At 40.6% G+C, this 26,392-nt stretch overlaps 1 protein-coding gene across 6 annotated transcripts in view; it reads right to left on the bottom strand.

Moving 5' to 3' along the window:
* Positions 1-26,392, bottom strand: part of PCSK5 (proprotein convertase subtilisin/kexin type 5) — a 378,572-nt gene that overhangs the window by 57,994 nt on the left and 294,186 nt on the right. For 5 of the 6 annotated variants that reach the window (XM_019554922.1, XM_019554924.1, XM_019554923.1 and 2 more), the window contains one exon: positions 4,640-4,742. In XM_019554922.1, the coding sequence (XP_019410467.1) occupies positions 4,640-4,742 (103 nt within the window). Of the gene's footprint in view, positions 1-4,639; positions 4,743-23,557; positions 25,822-26,392 lie in introns of those variants that run through there. The other variant, XM_019554928.1, reaches the window with a different exon arrangement.

The raw sequence follows: 26,392 nt of genomic DNA, 5'->3' as shown, positions 1-26,392 counted from the left end.
TCGGAGGCTGGTCCCTTTGGATGTGGCTTGATTTGTCTGCTAATGTCTGTGAGGATTATTGATTAATCCTTATCTCCCAGCCTGAGTCCCACAGTCAGGGGGCTGGTGCTGGGCGATCCTTCCAGATAAGGAACTCCCAGCCCTGGTCCCATGATCACAGAGCAGAGGGCTGGGAGTTCCCTGCTGCCAGGGCAGGGAGACATTTGTCCCTGAACCCCAGCAGCAGGGAGCACCTGGGGCAGGGAACAATCTCCTGCCCCCTGCTACCTGGCTGACCAGGAGCACATTTGCTCCTGGTCAAGGGTCTACACATATGCTACTGCACAGTTACGAATCTCAAGTAAATTTGCTACTTGCATTTGCAGGTAGCAAATTTACTCAGGATTAGAGCCAAATACTGCACAGTAAGTATCTGCAAGTGAAGAAGAGAATGCTTATTGTGCAGTAATTGGCTCTACTGAGCAGTAAGGCATCTTGGGTAGATATGCCCTGTATGTGCTCATGCTCCTGACTTAAACCTGGAGATTGCTGTCTGGAGAGTTTTGCCCTATGGTCAGACCAAAGGAATTTTTACCCCATGGTCCAACTGGTACAGAGGTTCTGTGTGTGTGTGTGTGGGGGGGTACTTTCTCCTGTAGCAGGGGTCACAGCCATCTTTCTTGGGTCTCTTGAGCATATTTTAGCAATCCTCATAGCAAGACATTGGTCATCACAGTTCCCCTTCTTTACCAGTGGCAGGTTAGGTTGTTATGTCTTTCAATTGTACCAGGGTTGCATGTGTAGTTTTACTAATAGGGTGGACAATGGATTTTTATAGGATGGTTTGGATAGAGATGATCTGTCTTTGATGAGAAATTGGAATAAATGACCTCTGGATGGTCCAATTCAGATTTAGTTTTCTGTGAATTTCTGATTCTAGGAAAGTAACTTGACAGGACCCTCTCTATTCCTATGTGCAGAATCCTTAGCTGTATGTGTAGGGCTTGATTTTAAGAGATGCTGAGCACAAATCGGGATCAAGCCCTTACTTTCTTAGTACTGATTTAAGATAATTCCAACTTGTGTCTCCAAATGGGAAATACCGTTTTCCTCTTTAATAAGGTGGCAACTAGTTTCCATTATACTGCAGTCCTATAATTTATAGCTTGGTGTCAAATTCCAGATTCATTCTGAAGGCAAAGAGAAATTTTCTGGAATTTTTTTTGAAGACAACTTGTCAAATAGTCTATCTGTAACAAGTCGTCTAAAGATTACCCTAATTTGCAATATTGACATTAGTTAACATAGATGTGACTTCAAAAATTAGTTGAAAAATAGTGCTACAAGGACAAAGACACAGACTATATAATGTTACTTGTATCTTTGCCCCTGTTGATTCCAAACTTTTGATAGTGTAAAATGGGACCAGGGTCCTAACAAATCAATTAAAAAAAGCATGACCTGAGTTCTTTGTGATGGGAGCAAATACACATTTGGCATCTTGTTTTGAACATTTTGCATGTCTCTGCTTCTGTGGGTGATATTGTCTTAGTCTCTTTCTAATCAGAGGTTCTCATCCTGTGGGTCACTGGTGCCAATAAATTTCAGGTTAATTTGCAAATATTGCTCTTGTTTTCTTGTCTTCTGCTGAAAAAAGTTTGCTCACTGGCTAATGGTTCGAAAGCAGTCCTTCCTAAACAATCAGTGCTGAGTTACTTCTTTCAAATAGATTAAGACACACATAAAGGATAGTGGGGGAAAAGGTAGAGAAACCTCAATAGCTAGCAAGGGAGAGACTTGTACACAATACTCGGTATGCTACATGTGTCAAGTCTGTAGGAGTCTAAAGCAAGGACCTTACTGGAGGGAGCAGAATAAAGTTTAGATTGCAATTGTTGCAGTTTCTAGACCTATCTCAGGTAGGTAGCTTTAGAATACATATATATTCAGCTCTTTAGGAGTTTTCCAGCCTGCATTGAGCTTTGTGCTGCTGCCACAGTTATGCTTCTATAAATACCCAAACTAGCTAGTTTTAACTCCATCAGGTAAATCTACATCGGCTTCAATCACTGCAGTGCCTGTAGTGTAGACATGCCATTACACTCCTGGAGAGAAAGTGGGGGGAGAGAGAGACAGGCTGGATGTAAACTCACTGTCAGTGTAGACAGGTTGTAGGAAAGATTTTACCTGTGAGGCTAGACAAGCAGCAAGAGACCCTTTCTTGCCCTTGTCAGGTTGTCCAAATGATAAAATTTGGCAGCTTGGATCCTGATCCTGAACTCCATAGATCACATAATATATAGTTTTACAGAAAAGAAAGGGGTTTTTTTATTACAGAGATATATATTGTGTTTGACTGACCAAAATCAAATTTCAATGTGACATTAGAAGCAGATACTAGCACTTGTAGACTTTCAAACAAGAGAACAACCTGACAGAAAATGTAACATGAGACAGGCAGTGCCTATTGCCACTGTCTCTCAAAGAACAAGGAATTCAGTATTCTTATTTTCACAGGATTTTTTGATAGAAAAAAAAAATCTTTTCATCCTTTGTGAAAAAGCAAAAGAATCCCTCTGCACGAAATCACCTCTGCTAAAGTTTTCTCTGCTTAATGGGAGTGTTATTCATTACTGCCTGCATTTTGCACTATTTATATCCATCAAGGTTCAATAGACCCAGGAGACTATCTGTAAATATGTCCATTTCTAATACAGTGAAAATAGCATCCATTGGATTTTTTCCCCTTCCAGTTTCTGCTTGGATTTTTACTTTTTCTATTCTTACTTCTTTTGATATGGTCTTTTCCTAATAGTTATTTTACAGCCTAGAGATGGGGAAAAAATAAGACATCCTTTGGAAGTCTTACATGCAAAAAGAAAAAAGAAAGTGACTAGCAGATTTGTGTAATAAGACCATTGGCATTTAACTCTCAATTCCAGTTGTAATGTACATTGCAGCATTTTGGAAGTAAAGCATTCTTGCAAATGTCCAATATGCATATTATTGAATCTCCAAACTGGTGATGGGTAACTCTCTGACCTTTTGGCATTACACATGATTGAGGTAAATAATATGCGATGCCAAATATGAGACCACTAATCCTCTGGTATAGATTATAGCATCTTTTCAAAAGGTCATACAAGTTAAAGGAGAAGAGCTAGATCATTGCAAAGGGGAGCAGTTAGATAATTTGTGTCATTGAGTTCACCTTGTACCTCTTTTTTTTATACATAATACAGGATTTCTGTTAGAATAACATAAGGTTTGTATCTTATCTATTGCACAGAAATAGAGAACTCCAGATCTGAGTCTGGAGCTCTGGTGAGACAACCTGAGCTAAACTGATCCTTGGTGTAAGTAATGGAAGCCAAAAGAGTTACATCAAGGGTGAATTCGTTCTTTGTCCCTACTGGATGTGTCTTCTTATGCTGCAGATATAATCAAAGACGCATTATTTTGCAACATAATGCATAGGATATAATAAATTATATACTTGGTTTCAATTTCATTTGCCTTTTTTAGCATGCCAAAAATGTATAGGTCCTCATTCAGATCTTGCCCTAATACAAATATGGTGTAACTTTATTGTGGGACAATTCTACTGATTTCACTAAAGTGTATAAATGAAAGAAGAATCAAAGTTATAATTTCCCATATGCTGTAAAAATATGGGATTTAGAGTCAGTAGTAGTGCCTTTGTGTAAATAGTAGATGTGCCTCTGAGATGCAGGATTTATATTCAGATCCAAACTTTCCTGAAATTTGAGTGTTAGTTTGGGTTTGGATTTGATTCAGGATTTCCTTCCAAGGAAATATATGCAACTTCTGTACAACTTCAAATAGTTTATTGCAGTGGTTCCCAAACTCTGACAGATAGTGCATCATCAATTTAAAATGATACAACCTTGAATACCACCAGCAACTTTTCCAGTTGAACCTTAAGTACCATCAGCACATTTTTGTCATATAAAGTAATTTATAATAAATCTGTTAATGTGTACCATTGACAAGTTGTCTGTGTACCACTCATGGTACATGTACCACAGATTGGGAATTGCTGGTTTATTGTGTCCTTGTTAGACCATTGCTCTTTCCGTGTTCATTTATACCATGGTAGGGTACTGGGCAGAACAAAATTTATGCAGGGCAAATGGATTCAAAACTGGGATTTTGTGGTCAAATGTGGGGAAAAGCTGGAAATTTAGTCTTGATGTCAGACTGCAAGTGAGCAGTATCAGTTTACATTCTTTGAACCAAGTTCCATTAGCACAAATCTCTTCCGTTAAATCCTCCACAGGTCCCATCTCTGTTCATCTTCCAGCTAACACTTATGGCTTGCTTGTGTGCCAGCTAGAGAGAGACTGATTGATTTATTTAAAGAAAACATCCATACTTTCAAGGAATGATCTGGTTGTGCAACTGTTAACTATGTAACCATCTGGTTTCATCTCTGTAACCTTTGTTCTGTCTTTCTTCTCCTAATTTGTTTGTCATAATCCCTTCTTGTATCTTAATTTAATTCAGACAGTCAATTCCTAGGTTGTAGTGTCTCCTCTTCTGTGTTTGTCCAGTACATAATGCACTGGAGCCCTGTTCAGTTGAAGGCCTTTTCATACTATTACAATACAAATAAATAATTATAATATAGTCTACTTACCTTGTGATAGGGCAGCCAATACAGTCATTCTGCTCTGGTCCTATGCACTTAGAACAGGATGCATCACAGAACTGACACTGATCCAGATGATCAGCATATTCCCCTGACAAACAAAAACCAATCATTTACTTAGGACAAACACATCAAATAAAGAACTTTGGTATGTTGCTGATGTGAAAAGAATTAGACACTAAAAATATTAGCAATTCTCAACAGTTCTCAGCTTGGTCATTAGTAGATGAGCTGCTTATCACCTTGGTGCTATGATCCTAGGTCTCCTGAGAAAGGTGAACCCAAATCTTCATGAGTCTAGCAGGAGTGACTTCAGTGATTGCATTAACACAGCTTCAGGAGTAATGGAGTTCTACTGAGGTTCATATGGAGTGAAAGATTTATCCTTTTATTTATTAGGTACTAATTAAAACATGGTTACAGTGCTGCAGTAGATATGCTTTCCATAATGTTCAGTGCAAATATTCATTTGGGAAATGGCAGCTATACAGAGGCAGTTTAAAATGGTGTAGAGGCAGTAAATCTATCCACTGAACAATTTTACAAAGTCTTAGACTAAGTAAGTGTGCCATATGTTATTTTGTTAGTAGGTAATTTTATTCTAGTCAAGTATAGATGCTTGACTGAATTTACGGGCTGCTTCTTCATTCTTTAGCAACTGATTAAAACCAGAGAGGGAGTTCTGCAGCATGGACAGAACCTGTGAATCGATACCACTAGGGAGAGAACACTTCCTTTTTGAATACTTGCCAAGAAATTGAAATTTGGCATGTGCATGTGACTTTAAGACTGTCTTTTGGTGCAGCTGAATTCTCCACAGGTAGTGAAGGCAGCTGCATGGCAGAGCATGTTGTTAGGTGAAGGGAGAAGAAGTAAAGCTTTCTGAAATGCTGATATTATCTCTGTATTCTCCGTATCTCCTTCTCTTTCACTCCATACATAGCCATATGATCTTATTTTATATATCGTTGAAGTCACTGGGGTGATGCTGTCCAAATATATAATGATATGGATTGTCTGCAACAACCACCCTTGACTTAAATTAGCTGTAAGAAAAAATAAAGCTCCACTCCAAATGTAGGCATTTAGCCATTGCAACTCATAGTGCTTTTCAGGAAGCGTTATGAATTGCAACAATCCCCCAGACTCAACAGAAGTTTGCTCTTGGGTCTGAGGCTTGGGGATTCCAGCTGTGAGCCTGCAGCCTGGTCTACACAGCAATACCAACCCCTCCTCCTACGCTGGATGCTATTTTCAGAATGGGAGGTGAGGAAAGGAGCAGAGGGAACTCATTCTTGGGGTTTCCCAGCCAGCGCTGGAGGATGGGGCAGGTGGATGCCCCAACATAGCCAATGCCAGCTGAAAAAACCCCAGACCAAACTCCCTCTATTCCCTTTCCCCCTTTTAATTCTGAAAACAGCAACAGTCAATAGTGACAGCAAGTTCTGCAGACACGTTACAGACTAGGCTCTGTCTTGGAGTGTGTTCATCTGAACCCTCATGCAATGGGTTCAGATTTTTGCGGGATCAGGCCTTTTTAAAGTGGTTTCCTGCCCTGCACTCTGTTCGGTCATGGTTGTACAACACTTTCAGGGACCAAATCAGGCAAAAATTGTCACTTCTTCTGTCTGTGCCACAGTCATGTCACTAGTTAACGCAGAGCCTTGGGCAAGATGTATGTAGCTGGAGGGGTTTCACTGGCTATGGTTTTGTGAAGTCTTGTGTATCAGTAAAAGAGAGGTCATAAAAACTGAAAGAGGAGTCATAAAAACTAGGGATGCTGTCAAAAGAAGAAAATTGACTCTGGCCTTTGGACAACTTAAGAAGGAGAACTTGGGGCTAACTGCAGACTGGACAGGAGCTTTGAACTGTGAACTCTGAGTAAAGAAACTGCCTCTTGTTAGAGTCCTGCTTTAACAGGACTAAACAGGGAAATTGGACATTGCATGTGCTTTGCAAATAAACAGGGCTGCATCAAAGAAACATCATCAACATGTCTTCTTCATGGAAACAGCCCTCACCACTCTAAATTTGGCCACCTGCTCCAGTAAAGCAAGTGGTAACAAAAAATACAAAATCTCACAGAGATCAAGACAGCTGTTCATGGTGAACTCTGCAACTGAGATTAACAAACTGTGGATTCCTTTGAAATCACGTGTTACAAAGATATTGTTTCTTCTGGGAGGGATTTACATATAGTCTGGGAGTTGCAAACATTGTTAGCAGTTTTTTGGCCAGCTCTTAATCCCTTCTTCAGAAAATAGTGAGAAAAAATATAGAGGCTTTCTATTGCTTTAAAGCACATTTTATTTGCAAGTCTGAGAGAGAAATAAAGGTTACATGTCAGTATATGTGTGAATATATAAATACAGACCCACGCAGACTATATTGAATATCAATACTTACACCAGTGATTCCTAACCAGGGTGTTGCAAAATCCTTTTCAGGGTGTTGCAGAGTGCTGCACAAAGTTAGCACTGTTAGGCATGCAAACACCTATGCAGGTTTAACAAGATAAACCCAGAGATTTCTAATAGGAATCCATAGTGTTAAACACATTCTGTTCTGTTGTGGTCCTTTCTGAGTTCTTTGCACCAGAAGGATTGCATTGTTATTTTTCTATAGTCAAGAAACAAGCGAAAGCTAAGAGCTGGAATTTTTCAAGGGGTGCCTTTAGTCTAAAAAGATTGAGAACCACTGACTTATACAGTGCTTTTCAGCTAAAGATCTAAGAGGATCAAGCTGATCTGTATGTAACTTTCAGTATCTCTCTATATAATTGCTCTAGACTTGCGTTAGATCTTCAGGCAGTGCAAATTGTCATACTTCCACCAAAGTGAACCCAGCTGCATCTGTTTTTAACATGGAAAATGTTGGGGAGATGCTTTCATTGGGGCCATTTCACTCAGAACAAGGCAATAGAAGTGACCCAAACTGAGCTATCAGTAGATGAGGTTTTAGAATAGAGTGACAAACTAAACAGTAACAAATCCCCAGGACCTGATGATATGTGCCCTTGAGCAATGATTCCCAGGGTGTGTCAGAGTACACTGATGTGCCACAAGAGTGGCAGAAGCGCACCACAAAAATGAGCTGGGTGCAGCTATGGTGAGGTTGACCCTGTATGGCTGGATTGGGTCATAGCTATGCTAACCCTTTGTGGAGGGATTGGGCTCCAGGTGAGCTAGCCTAACATGGCTGGATCAGGACCCTACCATGATAGCCATGCAGAGGAATTGTGCTTCGGCTAGGCCAGCTCTGTGCACAGGATCAGGTCTGCAGACCAGATTTGGCCTGCAGGGAGCAAAGGGTGCCTGCAAGTTTAATCCAGAAAACAAAGTGTGCCCCAGGTATTAAAAGACTTGGAAATGCTATCCTTAAGTCTTGTAAGAGCTCATATTTAAAACTGCTGCACTAACTGTGGTATGCAACTCCAATTTTTAAAAAGTGCTTCAGAAAGGACCCAGGGAACCATGAGCTGGTGAGTCCAGATTCTGTTCCTACAATTTGGTATAAACAAATAACTTAAAAAGGATTGATCAGCACATGGATGAACAAAACTTGCTTTTCTTCAGGGAGGTCCTGCCTTACCAACATAATCGACTTCTTTGAAGGTGTTAACAAGAATGTAGATCAGGGCTGTTCAAATGGTGGCCTGTGGACCACATTCAACCTGCAAGGGGTTGAGGATGCCAGGCCCCTGCCTGGCTGCTGTTCCCCACCAACTTTCCAGCTGCAACAGCAGCCACAGTCCCTGGGCTCCCCCTCTCTTCACTGACTTCTGCTTCCCACCCGTGCCCCAGGGGCTGAGTAAAATGGAGTGGTGCAGGGAGGGGAGTAGAGGGTGGACTGGGGCTTCATGGTATAGTGGTGTTGAGGGGTGGTCATACAGTGCAGTGGTGGAGAAGGGGTCTGTGCAGACCCACATTGCAGCAATGTGGGGATGCAGATGTGAAGTGAAGCTGGGGGTGGGGAAGAAGTGTCTGTGTGGTGTGTGGCCTGAGGGACCCATGGCTTGCCCTGGTGCAGACTGCATGATGTGTGGCCTCTGCTAAAATGACCTGTAGGGCATGCGGTCCCCGACCACCTAGCAGTTGAACAGACCTTATACATATACTTATCTTCAAAGAAGCCTTTGTCAAAGTCCCACATCAGTCTCTTAATGAAACTGGTTGTCATGGGATCAGAGGAAAGGTCAGCTTCTGGATACAAAATTGGCTTAAGGATGGAAAATGAAGAGTGAGTATAAATGTTCAGCTTTTATAATGGAAAGAAGAAAACTGCCTCTTCCCCAACCTTCCAGGATCTGTGTTGGGACTGGTGCTCTTTAATGTATTGTACATGCTATGGAGAGGAGGGTGAATGGTGAGGTGACCAAGGTTGCAGGTGACACAACTACTTAGTATGCAAGAGATAAAAGAAGACTGTGAAGAACTACAGAAGGATCTTGCAGAATTGAGTGAACAGACAACAAAATGGCAGATAAAATTCAATGTTGATAAGTACATGGGAAAAAATTACCCAAAATGTACATACAAGATGATGGGCTCTATGCTCGCTTGCCACACAGGAAAGAGATCTTCAAGTCCTTATGGACAATTTGCTAAAACATCAGTTGAGTGCTTAGCAGCAATCAAAATGGTAAACAAAATGTTGAGAAGAAAATTGTAAACAAAACAAAAAATGTCATTGTATTGCTTTATAAATCAATGGTGCAGGTCCACCTTGAGTGCTGTGTGCAGTTTTGGTCTCCACACCTCAAAAAGGATATTGAAGGGTGGAAGGGATGGGGCCAGACACCAGCCCCAGCCCCAGCCTAGCACTCTGGGTGAGGGCTTAAATCCCCTCCATGGCCCACACAGGACTCCAACCTTGGTCTGTGAGGGGCAGGGATGGCAGTGCCTACCAGGATGCCCATAATACTCAGCATAATAATATCAGCATAATAATCTGTTCCCCAACTGTATCTTAAATCCAAGAATGCATTTCCTACACAGCTCAACAGGTTAGAAAGCAACTTCTGCCTCTGAACTCTTTGCTTGAGGCCTCCTGCACATTCTTCGGTCAGTCTCTTTACTCAGCCCACTGGCAAAGGGCCTGCAGCCTTTTATGTGCCCAGAAAGGCTGGAGACAAAAGATTGCCCAAGGCAAAACTTAAGGATGGTTTCTTCTCTGCCCATTTATGTACATCACGTTGGATTCTTTGGGAGCCCACATGGCATATGATTTCCTCCCCGCCACCCCCCATGGTACATGTCTACCAAACTAAAAGTCTTTCCTGACCTAATTAAAACCAGGAGAATACATGCATCCTGTCAGACATGAAGATAACTAATCCAATATCCTAAAAATACAGTGGAAAATATCCTTCCCACAGTGACCTGAATAGCTAAAATATATTCTTACTGTTGCTTTCTTTAACATGTAAGTTCATCATTGTCTGGAATGGCCTGTTTAATGAGTAAACAAACTCATTTCAGGTGCTAAGGCTCAGCTATTACTTCACTGAAGTACGAGTAGGCAAGGAACACTTAAGTTAATCACTGTCTGGCTAAACAGTCTTGGCTAAAATATCACAATGTATCAAAATTGCCTTTATAGCAAATGCCACAATTCGTGCAGACATAATAACAGTAAGGCTAAATACAGCTTGGCCCTACCTATAGGTGGAGACTACACATGCCATAGTAGTAAAACAAATTCAAGACAACATGCATGAGACTCCATAAAGCTCCCCTTGCCCCCCCACCCCGAACATAATTGGTTCGTGACATCATTATGAAATGATAACTAGGCAGCAATACAATAAATGGAAATCCCATGTTGAAGTTACCAAAGGGCTTATTATTTGGGATATATGCCCGTGATTTCCCTTGGTTGTAAAATCCCATAGTAAAATGTTATTCTTGTATGAAACCATTAATTACTTGATACTGTTGTTTTGTTTGTAATGTGCATTATGAAAACTTTTGGTTGTTTCCTCATTGCTGGTATACTGACTTTATTTAGCCTAAGTATTAGACTCCACATCCTGTATAGTATCACCCAGTCTGAAGCCACTAATTCATCACACACCTCAGTTACACCCATTCAAACACTCCCCACCTGGCAAAAGTGCTGAGTTTTAAAAGGCTTTTGTTATTTCTTTGTTACTACTTTCATTTGAAGTGCTGTAATTCATTTCAGCTGCTTTGGAACAGTGCCAGCTGAGGGCCAGTTCTCTGCTGACTTACTCTTTAATTTGCAGCCTTTTAAAGCATGCTGTTATAAGAATGTACATCAGAAACTGCTTATGTGCTGGGTTTCTGATTTGTGGGTAACAGCTATGGCTGTAGATGTGTCATTAACTATTCGTAGAGCACATTTTTGTTCTGGGGAAATTCAGATAAGAAATGTTGAAATGCAACCTGCAAAAAGCTTTTTAACCTGCTTTAAGGAACTCTTTGTTAGCTTACCAGACTTCTTTGCCTGCTACGTACAGTCTTTGCAAAAAAGCACAAACGTTGGTATATGGGCAGCATGCACATGATAGAACCTGCACTCATTGGCTCTCTTCTGCATGCTTATTCATAACAATATAATGCATATAACTTAGAAATAACACCAGATTTAAAAAAAAAAAGTAATTTTACATCTTTAATTAGGCTTCTCAATTGTACCTCATTTCAAGGAACGCTGTTCCTTACCTGCTTTTCTCTCACCTGCCACTCTTCTTACAGAAAATTACATACATTAAAAAAGGAACATGGAATGTAGGTTATTACAGCAGTTGGTTCTACTAACAGACAATTTACAGCATTTCAAATATCTTCCTTGAATCATTTGTTGTGTCCCTCAGTTGGAATCTTTGTCATGTATTCCATTCCATATTTCAGTTCTCAGGTTGTGAGGTATGCCTCTAACTGTGGTGGTGGAGTTTATTATTTATAATACTAGTAATACCTACGTAGCTTTAAGATACTACTTTTATTCCATAGATGTATAGCATTTTAGAATGAGGCAAATACCATTATTCTCCTTTTACACATGGGGAAACTGAGGTAGAGAATTATGAAGCAACATGCATCTCTTCAGGGGGTTGGCATAGATGACCCCTGCATTTTTTTTAACTCTGTGCTGCTTTAACATTATGATTCTGATTGATTTGCCCAATCAGGGTCATTTGGCAGGCCAATACCAGAAAAGTAAATCAAAGGAAAGATGTTTTAAATCTCAGTTCAGTGTTTTATCTGCTGTACATTGTATATTGGTTTCTTCCCAGTAGATCCTCTTGCATAATCCGAATGATTAATTTTTATCACTGTTATTTCACCAGTTTTTACTACCACATTTTTTGATGCTACACAAACTCATGTATCAGCCTCTGCTCCATGGAAATTCTAATCCTCAATAGAAAGACAATACAGAATGCACTAAGAAAGCCAGAGGATGACGGAGATGATGCAAAGTCTGCTCTTGCAAAATGAAAAACACCTCCTGAAAATTCATCCTACATGCAGAGCAATCATGACCATTTTATCTTGGCTTTTGACAGCCAAGATGCTCCTTTAAGGTACTGAAATATAATGTCCAGTATAACAGAGCTGGGAACTGATGTAGTGATTTATCCAAGGTAATGTAGAAAGTCCAGCAGCTAAGGCCATGTCTCCTGAGTCCCAGTCTAGTGCCATAGCAACTAGACCAGTGATTCTCAACCAGGGTGTTGCAGCACCCTGGAGTGGTGTGAGACCCTTTTGAGAGTGCTGTGGGGCACCATGGGATATTAGCACTGCTAGGTGTGCGAACAAGACAAACCCAGAGATTTCAAAGAGGAATCAAGTATCAGAAATGTTCTAACCTGTTGTGGTCTTTCTTTTGGGACAGAAGAATTGCTCTCTTATTTTTTCAGTCAAAACTCCATCTTACCCAGGAGGTGCACAGTCCCACCAGGCGAAATGCCTGTTGGACCTGGTCCTGGCCATGGGAGAAGACCTAATGAGTGGACTGTGGGTTCTTGACCACCTGGGCGATAACAATCATCGCCTACTGGAATTCACCGTCCAGCACAGGGTGTCAAAGGCCTGCAGCAAGGCAACAGTCCTAGACTTCAGAAGGGCAGATTTCAATGAGGTAAGGAGACTAGTTGGGGAGGCACTGAGGGAGGGAAGTTGGGAGTCCAAGAAGAGTGGTTGTTCCTTAAGGAGACAATCCTCCAAGCCCAAAAGGTGACAATCCCAATGCGGATCAAAGGGGGCAAGAATGCTCAAAAGCCTGCATGGCTCACCAAAAGCATCCAGGAAGGTCTCAAAGCTAAAAAGGAGGTGTACACCCAATGGAAGGGAGGGGCCATCACGAAGGAGGACTATATCTCCACTGCTTAAGACTCTGCCTTAGCCTTCCTAACAGCCCCCTCCCCTGACACACACACAGAGATGGAACTGGGACTAGCAACCCAGATCAAGGATAACAAGATGTCCTTTTTTAATTGCAGAGCAGGTATAAAGAAGGTACAGGGTAATGTAGGGCCTCTGCAGGACACACTAGGAAATCTGGTGGTTACACCAGATGACAAAGCTAACCTCTTTAACAATTTATTTGCCTCCATTTTTATGAGCAGGGACCGGGGCATCCCCCCACCCGGATCCCCAGTGGACCCAGGGGAGGCGCTGTCATGCCCAGGGATAGTGAGGACCTGGTCAGGGAACTTCTGGTGGGACTAGATGTGTTCAAATCAGCATGTTCTGATGATCTTCACCCCAGAGTGCTGAGGGAATTAGCAGAGGTCATTGTGAGACCCCTGGCACAGCTTTATGAGCACTCATGGGGCTTTGGCGAGGTGCCAGAGGACTGGAAAAGGGCCAATGTCGTCCCCATTTTCAAAAAAAGGAGGAAGGAGGACCCAGGAAACTACAGACCCGATAGTCTTACCTCAGTCCTAGGGAAGCTCTTTGAGAAAATTATCCAGGAGCACATCTGTGAGGGACCAGCAGGGGGGATCATACTTAGGGGCAACCACATGGGTTTATTCAAGGCAGGTCCTGTCAAACCAACCTGGTGGCCTTCTATGACCAGGTCACACAAATCCTTGGACGTAGGTGTCGCAGTGGAGGTAGTCTTTCTGGACTACAACTAGATCTGGACAGATTACAGGAGTGGGCAGATGCGAACAGGATGGGTTTCAATACAGACAAGTGCAAGGTGTTGCACCTGGGGAGGAAGAATCAGCAGCATACTACAGGCTGGGGAACTCCCTTCTCATCAGCACAGAGGCAGAAAAGGATCTTGGAGTCATCACTGATTTCAAGATAAACATGGGCTGCCAATGCGGGGACGCGGGCAGGAAGGCTAACCGCACCTTGTCATGCATCCACAGATGCGTCACAAGCAGGTCCAAGGTGGTGATCCTCCCCCTCTATGTGACACTAGTTGGAGTACTGAGTCCAGTTCTGGGCGCTGCACTTCAGGATAGATGTGGACAGCATCGAGAGGGGCCAGAGGAGGGCCACTCACATGATCAGGGGGCAGCAAGGCAGGCCCTACAAGTGGAGGCTACGGGACCTGAACCTGTTCAGCCTCCACAAGAGAAGGCTGAGGGGGGAATGTGGTGGCTGTCTACAAACTGGCCAGGGGGGACCAGCAGGCACTGGGGGAGTCCCTGTTCCCCCAAGCACTACTGGGAGTAACAAGGAACAACAGCCATAAGTTGACTGAGAGTAGGTTCAGGGTAGATATCAGGAGGCGCTACTTCACAGTCAGGGCAGCTAGGATCTGGAACCAGCTTCCAAGGCAAATGGTGCTCGCTCCTACCCTGGGGTCTTCAAAAGAAGGCTGGATAATCACCTTGCCGGGTCATTTGACCCCAGTACTCTTTCCTGCCATGGCATGTGGTTGGACTTCATGATCTACTTAGGTCCCTACCAACTATGAAACAATGAAAACAATGAGTGAAAGCTAAGATCTGGCACTTTTGAAGGGGTACCTGGAGTCTAACGAGGTTGAGAACCACTGAACTAGACCATTTTCCCACTATCATTGGGAATTCAGAAAACTCAGTATCAGGAGGTAAAATGGTGCTTTGGTTCCTCAGTTACTGAGTATTTTACCTTATCTTCCTCATGAAAACTGAAGAAATGGGGTTGGAACTCACCCAAGATTCCTTCCCTAAGTAGTTTGATATGGTGAGTTTGGGATATAAGCCTGCTTTGTTGCAAGATTAGCTAAGATCTCCTAACACTTCAGGTTGGACTTTAATCATGACAGACAGGAGAAAGGCAACCAGTTCTGTCAGCTACATTATCATGCATAACCCTCTATGTGGTTCTCCTTTGGATAAAAATGTCTGCATACTTGTCCTTTTGCCAAGGCATCTTGAAGATTATTCTCATGACTATTTAAATTTTGTAGTGTGGTACTGCCCATTGGCCTCTGTCCAGAACTAGAGCCCTATTGTACCGGGTACAGAACAGGCATAAAAAGATGGTTCTTACTGCAAAAAACTAAAGTATTTTCTATCCATTTTAAAATTAATTTTAATCACTATTTTGAATACGATCCCAGAAGTTTGGAATTGACTGCTGTGTTTGTAGCAGACTGTGTTTTCCTCCCTTGTGTAAGCATATTGGTATGGTATTTGGGCGGTGTCCTGAGCTGCTGGCATTGATTTTGAAACACTACAAGCCCAAGAGAAAAGAAAGAAACTGAGTAAGGGCCTAATTTTACCCTGAGACCTTCTGATTAACTGATTCCAGAAGGTCCATTTAGAAAGGGAAGAAAATAATATGCCTTTTTATCCCCTAATGCTGTACTTGCAAATTTAGATTCAACTCATGAGACATTCAAAAGGAAATGTAAGTGAATATATGATCATGTTGCCACACCACCCAGCAAACAAAATTTGTCATACAAAACTGTTCTTGGAATTGCTGCCTGTTGAAACTGGGTTTTATATTAAAGGACGAGACTGAATATGACAAATGAGAGAAAAGGTCTTGTGGTTAACAGAGAGAATTGAGGCCTGGCATATCTTTGCTTTAGCCTTAAATCTGCTTCACAAGAATGACTTGTGAGAAACCTCAGTCCCTGTATTCATTTAGTTTCCCTAACTGTAAATTTACTCTGGTATTGTCAGACATTAATATTTCTAAAGCATCACATCCGGGATTTTCTAAGAGGCATATGGGATTTGGGAATCCAAATCTCATTGAAATTCAATAGCGTTGGACACCAAAATCTCTTTTAAGCCTTTGAAAGTCTCAGCTTTTTTATGCTTTCAGATGGAAGGTGCTATAAAAGGTGTCAATCAGTTAATGATTCATCATCTATAGAAAGGAACTGGACACTACAGACCTCAAAGCTCAGGGATCAGAGGAACAGAGCTTGGCTTCCCTGCAGTATAGAGGTACTTGTAGAAGGGAAGAGTTAGGGGAAAGGCTGTAGCCCAACCTCAGATAAGGCTAGTCAGAATAGGCATTAACACCAGCCAACATTTGACTTGTGGAGGAGTAATGAGGGCAAGAATTTTGCTTTCCCTTCAGGGACAGAGTGGCCGCAGGCCAGGTGTCGACTGAATTCCAGCCCCAAGAGATTTTGTGCTATTGCTCCAATCAGTTTGACAAAGCTGGCTAGGTCTGAGAAGTAGAAGCTTTGAGGAGCACAGCAGCCATGAGAATGCAGAGGAGAACAGGAGCTCACACTGCTTACAGCATTGACCACTGCTAAAAAGTGAAAGACTCCCCTTATGTGGAGGTGAAATGGAATAAATAGTTTCGACTCAACTGCTGCTTCAATTAAGAGTGACATGGTCTGATATGTCTTAGTACTTGGGGACTAAGTATGATGGGGCACATAGGAAACTAACAAGGTGGTACAGGCAACCCCTGCTTCGCTATTTCGCTATTTTTAAATTGATACCTGATTTTACTTGGCGCTCAGCAAGTTTCACTGTAACACTCATGGTTGCCATCTTGGGTCATTAAAAACACTTGTGGTCACCATTTTGGGTTGTCAAATACTTTTGGTTTCACTTAACGCTTGGTTTTCCAAGAACCAATTAAGAGGGCTAAGCGGGGGTTGCCTGTACTACTGTGGTTAACTAACTGTATGTGGGACTCACTTTAGAGGCCAGCTCCCATGAAGAATCACTGGATGCTCCATATAATGCTCTACTAGTTTTGTCCCTACCAATGAATTCTAACAAAGATGTTAGAAATGATAAAGGTATTGGAATAGATCCATAGTACCAAGTTGCCAAGTACTTAGTTTGCTGATTATTTTATTACTGCCTTCTCAAAAGAAGTTAACTGAATGGTTTTGACTGAGGTGGGAAGCAGGGAGGGGTCTTCAGAGTAAGAGAGGTCATTTAGCTGCATAGGGAGTTCCCAACGGAGTGGGGGGTCCCAACTGGTGGGGGTCACATTGGTACATATGCTGCACTTTGATAGAAGCAAAAGTATATATCTGTGAAATGGAAGAGAACTGATATTCTCAGGAGTACTGTGGGCAAAGCCAACCCTACCCTCCCATACACCATATGTTCCTTCCTCTCGCATCTTAGACAACAATGTCTGGGATTACCTATAGTGAAGCAGCTATACATGGTATAAGAAGCCCATCAGAAAGGTGTACAAATTACTAGGGAATCTTTGGGTGTACAGTAAGTGGACAGGACATGAGCTGAAATGGATAGGGAGTCCTGTGCTGTGCAGAACTGTAACAAAAGCTGTGTCTGTGATGCCTGTGACTCTTGGTTTTGAATGGTGGTTTATATTGCACGTGAGTAAACCTGCTTTAGTTTATGCCTATAAAAAAGTTCTAAATAATTAAGGCAGAAGGATATATTTATATGTAGAGTATTAGGCATGAAAGCTCTGAGGCTACAAACAGACGTCACATTTATCCTGGGTTAAACCACTTTATCCAAGGCCAAAGTGCAGTTGCTCATTTGTTCATGTCGATTACCCTGGGATGAATCCTAAACAGATTTATGGGATAAGAAGTACTAACAGTTTATCCTGGGACATTGCAAAGTGCATCTGAATGGTTATCTTGGGACTGCATCGACTCAACAGCAGAAAAGCAGCAGAGCATTCAGCCACTCACTAAACATTGATTAGAAGGGTAACATGTACATACGCCAATCCCAAGAGATATTTCTGTTGCAGGACAAACGTTGTCACAACTTGTCCAGGGACAAATGCAATACCTGTTCCTAGCCTTACAGAGATATTCAGTTTAAAATCAATTCGGGCCGTGTCACTACGGAAATCTAATAGCATTTTTCAAGAATCCACTACAAAAAGGTAGCACCTAATTCAATGAAAGCACTTGACCAGATTATGTTTCCAGACCGGTGAAGATACCCAGATAGATCCACAACTCTGTAAAGTTCTTAGTATAGCTGGGATTGTAATATGTATTAATTTTATGCTTGAGAATAAAAAAGTCATGGGCCAGAGCCAGGAGGAAAACTTTTAGGAAGAATTTTCTGAGAGGAACTTAAATTTCTCCACAAGCTTTGAAACTGTTCTAGCAACACAAAGACTTTCTTGCCATCTCACTATAGTAATACCACTTGGGTTACCACAGTTCATCTTCATCCATGTTGTATTTTATCTGTTGAGTATTAGTGTACTACCCTAGCCCTCAAGAATACGTGATGCAGGTCTTAGAGAGAATGATGGTTTTGATTTGTTTAATTGAGTTAGGTTAGTTTTGACCTAACCTACCCAAAAAAGTTCCAAAGGCCATGTATGACCTTTCGAAAGCCCTCAGAGGGGAACAGGAACTACCTCAATGTAATGCTTCAAAGATGGCATCACTCTAAGAATTCACAGTGTTGTTTTGGATGTGAAACCATAATCTTTGTGAGTGCAAGGATATCATCAACTGACCAATTTGTCCAAGAGACACTGAATGTTCAGCTAATCATAAGAATAAATACAAGAATTATAATCGCTATAGAATGTTAAATTTCATGAAACCTGCTCCAAAACAAGAATTTTGGTTATCTTCTCCGCAGTGAAAGAGATAGTTGAAGTCCACCGTGTTTCTAGTCCTGCTTCATAAAAGAATCAATTACTTGATTGTCTTCTCAGTTCTGGTACACCAATGCAAATCTTCAGGGACATTAATGGTTTTATATCAGTGAACCTGAGATCAGATCCTTGTTCAAAAACTCACAGGGTCCCTGGTTTCACTATAGATAAAAACATTGCAGCACTAACTCAGGTAACATCTGATTGCTGCTAGCATCATTCTTCATGATGATCTGATCCATATGGTCTTCTAATAGCCACATGCAAGTTCCTTAGTGGGGGAATAGGCAAAATAGCGATGCTGCACTGATTACCCTAAGATACGGGAAGATGAGGGTGAGGAGTGGGGGGAGAGGGAGGGTTTGCTGCAGTTTAGCTACTGGAGTTCTCAGAGAAAAATCAGGCCATAAAACCAGTTGCTTAGGTAAGCTGTGTTTGGGGGCCTGGCTGGTTGTGTTTAAAAGCTGTCAGCATGCTTCATATATAGTATAGTCCAGTCCTACAAGTAGTAAAAGTTTATACTGGACAGGAATATTATTTGGTTTTTGGCTCCAGTAATTTCATAAAGCATAATTTATCTTAGAAAAAATGCCCTGCATAAGCACAGGCAGTGTTTTGACTCATTATTTCTTGTCATCTATAGTTCACTGGGAAGAATGGGCAGTGCCATCGGCATGTCAGGGATAATCTGGAGGGGAACGCATGTATGCTATTGCCTGAATTGCCACTAAATCGCAGTAGGAGTTCAAGCTTCAGTGAGTGTTCAGTGCTTTTCTCAGCTTGCATAATGAAGCCATTAATTCTCCTATGGGAAGTCAACATTCACAACTTGTCAAAGTTTTAGCCTGCCATCTGATTGGGAAGATGGATTGTTAAATATATTTTATATTGCCATAAAGCAGAGAAATCTACTGTGTTTTGTGATGGGATAGTTTAATTTGCCTTGAAATGTGATGCTGTTTTTCCCCTAAACCTTCAAAAATCCATCCTGTAATCTGCAAAATAGTGATACATTAATAATAATGCGTGTCTCATTATTCTATACCTGGCCTCTTCCAGCTCTGGTAGTGAGCGCAGGAGAAACTCGGAACAAACAACAGGATGATACAGGCAAACAAACAAATCCCCAGGGAAATACATGAAGGCGCAGCATTTGCTGTTGACTGAATAGGCCTAGGATATTCTCTCCATTTGCTTAATTTCATGTAGCAGGAGTGAAAATTCACTTCTTCCCTAAGTCATAAGTATCATTTTAGCAAACCACAGATAAACACCTACGATTTTGGTAACGACAATTTATATGTAACTAATTCTTGAATTGATTTTGCAGGTATTTGTGCTACATTCTGCACATCCATGAGCAAGATTCATGAGTATAACTGGAATCTTCTGGGATATAAGTAGGCACAAATTCTGCTGTACTGACCAATGCAGATGTGGGGAATAGAGATGTAGCTATATCTGCCATTATAAAGTTTGTTGTTGATTATGACATGCACACTATATGTCTGGATATAACTCTAAGAGCCAGATCCTCGACACATTATGAAGGCATATTTTCTAGATAAGTTGTATCTGCTGTATTACAACAAAATGAGAGTAGGAAAGGGAATCCTCCCTATTCACACAGAGCAGATGGGATAAAGGAACCTTACATTTTTGGCTGGTAGCAAATGGAGCTGGTCAAAATACAATATATGATTAAAAAAAATGAAATTACAAAGCTGTTTCTGTTTTACAGTGTTCAGAATGAACTGTCTGTCTTATTCATGTTGTTTTTAACAAAGTATTTGTCAGCCCTTTTTAAAATCATTACTAAAAATTTGGATCTACTGATTTTGTTGCTGAAAACAGGCTGCTTACAGACATGGAAATCCCCCCTCCCTCAGCATTTATTTTCAGCTCAGTGCACCTATGCACTGAGCACACTGCCTGTCCCAAATGGGAATTAAGTCAGTTTGATCCAGCTTGCCTGGCATCTGTATAACTTCTTCACTTCAGTGGGGCTTTTTGGCGCTTTTATCTAATACCTAACCATTGATTTAAAAGTACCAAAAAGCCCCACTCTATACAGATGCTGGGGAATGGATCAAACTGATGCAATTGATCTTCTAGTAAAGCGCTATTTTTTTCTCTTTTTCCTCATTTGTCAGCTCCCTCAGTGTTTAGATAATGAAAAAAAGGTTGTTTATTTTAAGGCTGATTTGAGTTACAATGCTATGGACTGTTTTGGTAATGTTACATTTGGATGAAAAATGTTTTAAAAATGTAATTGTTTTAATGAAGTTTTTGTGAGTGAAATTTTTGGACCAGCTCTTGTGGCAAAACTTTTCCTATTTCTCTGCCTACTATGTATCAATGGTATGAAAAATGAGCAGACACAATATAAATATAGGACATACTAATGGATCATTGCTCAGTAGATTGCAGCACAGATAAAAGCACTGGCTCATGCATGTGACCAGAATTGAAATCGCTGTAAAAGCCTTGGAAGAACCTTGACAGTTTATAACAACCACCTTTAGCATCATACAGTTTGTTAAATATGAAAGGGCTACATCAAGTAGTACCCGCTGGGTGCATCTATGCGTGCAATTAATTCAGAACAATAAAGTCCGGAGCACTTTGAGCAAGAGTAAACTATGCCCGGATGCAGCATCTACATGTGCACCTGGGACAGTGGCAATTTGAGCCAGGGTAGAGCAGTTTATTCCAGGACTGCTCAGCCCCATGCTTTGGGTGGCAGCACTAGGCAGCACAAGGGCCCATTTGGGTATGAGGGTGCTGAAGTGTGGAGCTGTGTTGGCTAGGTGGCAGGCAGGAGCCTGACTCCCAACTGGCTGGGCCCACCAAGCGCAATTTACATTCGTGGTCAGCATCTACACATGCATTCAATTGCAGTAAATTACTCTGGCCTAAAATAGTACTGTCCCTGACACTACCATCTTATAGTGGTATAAATTAGTTTACTCTGGCCTAATGCCATTGCATGTGTAGATGGTGATGCATTACTCTGCAGCTAATTAGTCTACACGGCCACTGAAATGTAAAATACTAACCCCTGCTGGTATTTTTATTATGAGGATTAACTTGGTCAAGTTCAGCTTGGTTTATAGATGGAAAGAATTGATTTAGTCAATTTGCATGTGGGTTTATTGATATGGAGGGGTTGCAGAATCCCACTACCTGTAGTAGCAAACAGTGACAGACATGCTAGTATATGGTGCATTCAGCAGAAGAAATATTCGTCAAGATCTGAGAAGGTACAATTCCCAAGATAAATTTGCCATATTCTCAAAGATCTCACAGGAAAAAAAATGTTATAAGACATGTCTCCTCAAAGAGAGGGAACTTGTAAAAACTTGCAGAAAGAGACAATATGTTAGTAGACAAAACTGTAGAAATAAACCAAACCTAAAATAAGGTCCGCGGGCACAGTTGAACACAATACGCTGTGGATGCAGCCTCATTTTCAGATCCTCTTACAATCATTTGTTCCACTTACCAGTGTCCTTTGTTGCTTAGGAAAATAATATGGCTGGGTTTGTGGAGTAGTAAAACAGAAGGAGAAGAGGGGTCAAGCTTGTAATCCCTTACAGAAAAAGAAGAAATGGATTCTTTTTTTTTAAAATGACACCTTGTGTAATCATGGTTGAAATTTTGCTTACCATTCTTACTCTGGAACAAACCTGTTTGGAGAGTGGTATAATCATATTTGTTTATATGATATGCACCCAGAGGACGGGATGTTGAGAATGGAAGCAATGCAATGTGGCAGAATGTCCAGCAATTATTTCAATAACAAAGATGAACATGGAAACAGAGTGCAGTTCTTCAAACACCACCAACTAATGTTTAGGTCACATTATAGTTTGGACTGCATGCTGATGCAAGGAGGTAGATATACAAGGCATACTTTTCCCTTGCTATCTGCTCCCTTGTTATGTCCCTCCCTTACACAGATGGGAACAAAATAGCAAGACAGGGAGTAGAGGGTGAATTCTTTCTGTAACACAATTAAACCAGCTTGTTGGGTGCATATACTATAACAGATATGTACCCTCCCAGGAGCAGCAAGGAGCCCAGGTTTGATGATCTTTATTTTTCATGTGAACTTGATGCTAGCAATCAGAACTGAACAGAACTGGATGAAAAGTAATTCTATAGACATGCTCTATTTGGACAGCAAATATACAACCTTCCCTAAATGGCTGAACACTGAATCTGAACACACCATGAGACGGCAATTAAATCTCCATACAATAGCAATTTTAACCAAAGATAGTCAGCCAGGGTACCATTAAGTACCCATAAAGCTCTGATCCTGCAGTGGACTGCGCTTGAGCCATGTGGACTTTAATGCCTACATGTCACCGTACTTTAGTACTTCCCTTTGGAAGTGCTAAAACGTGGCACAGTAACTGCCTGTACTGCGCTTTGTGCATGGAGTACAGTTAAATTTTGCTGCTATGTCACTGTAGTGACACGCTATGGTGGGGGAGTGTAGCACTACAGCAATGTAGCAGCCGATCACGTGTACTCCCACATAATCGCTACGTTGCACTAGCATCATATGGTGAAATAGGGCATCGCTATGGCGATTGTATAGATCTGCCCAATATATGAGAAATGGATCTAATGATGAATCTGTTGTGATTTTAAAAGGTTAGAGCTATTCTTCATTAGGATTCAGACACGGTTGTTTCTGTCATGATAAATACTACTGCATTTAAAAATTCAATGTATTTAATTTAAAACAAAAGAAAAAGAAACCCCTCCCTGTGTTTCAATCACTTATACTTGGTATCAGCCTTTTTTAACAGCAAGGCTATGTTTGCCCTTCAAGAGAGATATTTTACAATTGGGTTATCAACATGTTTTTCCAGACCAAAGGAACAGGAACTTAGGTTAATTTAATAGAAAAAATAAAATATGGAATAACATTGATTTTGGCCAGTATCAATTACAACAGAACTACCGTATTTTACAAATAACAACTGAACATTTTACACATGTACAGTATTTTTCAGTAAAAATGAATTTGGATTTAACAAGGTGTCAGTATTTTAAAAAGAAAACATATTAATTTCTTCTCTATAATAGTGTTAGAGGCATTTGTAAGTATTGAAACAAATTCTTTACAATCCATTACATAATTATATCTCAATTATGAATATATATATATATATATATATATATATATATATAATATTAACTTAAACTTTGAAAGCATTATGTTCTAGTTAATAATGTTATGTCAAGAAATGAGGCAGTAACAGACTAGTAGTTAAATTAGCACAAATAAAGTTGTTGTAGCTTTGAATCTTTAGCAAAAAAGTTTAATGGGCACCAGAAGAACTTCACAGGTCCTTCCCTGTCATACAGCAGTTGATGTCTGCTATAAAAATTCAGCTGCTCTCTGGTAAGAGGAGCATACTGTTTTTCCAGGTACTGGTACATTTGTTTGCAAAAGGACAGCCATTTGTATTTCAAAAAGATGAGTCTAGAATTCCTCATATTTTCTCCCATTCATATGTTTATAAATGTAATTTGTTTTCACATTTACGTGCCACAGATGGTCCCACACAGATGATTTAGAACAGAAAGAATTTTTGTTTTACTGTTTCTCCCTCCGCCCCCCCAAAAATCCTAGTATATTTGAAATGTAATAAGCTATTCTTCCTAACTGAATGGATGTCAAATTATATGTTGACAGGAGCATAGAAAATACATTTAGTGAACAACTGGATTGACAAAAGTGTATTTAGTAAATACAGGGCCCAATTCCTTCACACTTAGATTGGAGTTAACTAAAGCAACTCCAGCAGCTGCTAAGTGGAGTACACTCCTTCTCAAGTTTCCACCATTATTGGCTAGAAACATATTCAGGCCTGGGATGACAAACTGGACAATATGACACACAGCCCCTCTCCCCCATACCCAAAGTATCCAGACTAATCCATCAATCTACATTTATTGACCAAAACAATGTTGCCTCAAGAGTTGAATCTGCCCAGTGAACTAGTGGATACAGTCATTAACAGCCATGTATTAGTATGGACTAGCGGTACGTACTTGTAGGCCCAGACCCCCTATTTCTTATTGTGACAAAATAATAATATTCTACAAATAATACTTAATAATGTTACCTGTACACTTCAGTCATGAAGGGAACAAATTACTTGGTTATGGGGAAAAAAACAGAATTAGGAAAATGTGTTTGTAACAGGAAGAATGCCCTCATCAATACTTAAGTGTTATGTAATTATTATTTGATATAGCTTTTACAATTTAAAAAAGAAATGAAATCCCAGAATATCTGTTAAAAAGCTAACTATCTAGTGACCAGATCTATCAGGCTGAAAGAAAAAATATTTTATGCAAAATGTATATACATACTGTGTGATGCAAAAACCAGCACACAATGTAACAAGAAATGTGCGCGGAATTGATCACTTTTTAAATTTGTTAAATATTGATACAAAGGATGCAGAACATAGTCCTGCAGCTAAAGATGTTTCTGATTCCCTCAGGAACTGGTTTCCTTAAGTTCCCCCTGACTATTAATATATAAGCACAAAAAAGACTGATGCAAATATTTTTGTTTTGTTTTGTTTTGTTTTTTAATCCATGTAAACGTGTGTTGTATTCTTGAAACACTCTTTAAACATCTTGAAGGGGAAACAAGCAGAAAATAGGGAAGAATAAAGGACCTTCAAAAACAGGAATAATCCTAAAGGTTGACAGGAAATCAAATCATTACTTTAATGTTAATTTTGGCATCAAATGCTTTGGTCACACAATACTGACTTTGTGATCCTGGATGCTTAGCACTAAACACCCAGTTATGAAAGGTAGGCGCGTTGTAGTTTTTCCGTTTAAGTTCCAACAAACAGTTCACCATCTCCCCAGGCAAAGAGGAGAGAGAGAGAAAAAGAGGTGGCTTACTTTTTTTTTTTTTGTTTTTTTGTTTTGTTTTTTTTTTATAATATGGATTAATCTAGAAGTCTACAGGAGCAAGAGGACTCTGAGAGGTGCCAATTCACCCCTTCTGTGTACATGTTTTGCAACAAAGTTGGTGAAGTACTTTCCGTTGACACAGATTGTTCTTTTTCACTAACGTACAGAATCCTCCCTCGGCCCAAGATTCTTCCGTTGCTTCCGGAGGTCAGCGATAAAAGAAGGAGGGAAGTTGAAGATTTGAAGAGCATGGTGTGCAATGGAGGAAGGTTTAATTGGTCAGACAGGTAGATTTGATGGAAGAGACCATTCAGTAGCAGGTAATAGGTAGGAAATTTGGTCCATCAAAAGGAATTTCAGTCAACAGCATTTTTTTTTTCAAGAGGAAATATTGGGTGGTCCAACAGGAAGTGATTGGTATCCATTTGTAAAAAGGGAAAAAAAAAGATTGGAAAGAGAATAATTAGAAAACAGTGATAAAAACAGAAAAAGATTTTTTTCTGAGTCATCATGAATCAAAAGGATACAACAGTCAAATCACAGGAAAAGAATCAAATATTCCAAACAAATTCAAAGTCTACGGTATAAACCTGACAAGTGACCTTGCAATGCTCAACAGTCAGCCAGTGAACACCTTTTACAAATGATAAACACCATTCCTTTACTGCCCTTTATCCTCCCAGAAAGTTATAATGAAAATAGACTAGACCTACCCGATGTTGAACACCTTAAATCCCTGTTGACTTTTATGGGAGGAGGTTGCTCAGAT

Source organism: Crocodylus porosus, unplaced genomic scaffold (assembly GCF_001723895.1).
Source record: "Crocodylus porosus isolate Cpor-Errol unplaced genomic scaffold, CroPor_comp1, whole genome shotgun sequence".
NCBI classification, from domain to species: domain Eukaryota; kingdom Metazoa; phylum Chordata; order Crocodylia; family Crocodylidae; genus Crocodylus; species Crocodylus porosus.
The sequence above is the reverse complement of the archived record's forward strand: the minus strand, read 5'-3'. Positions and strand labels throughout refer to the sequence as shown.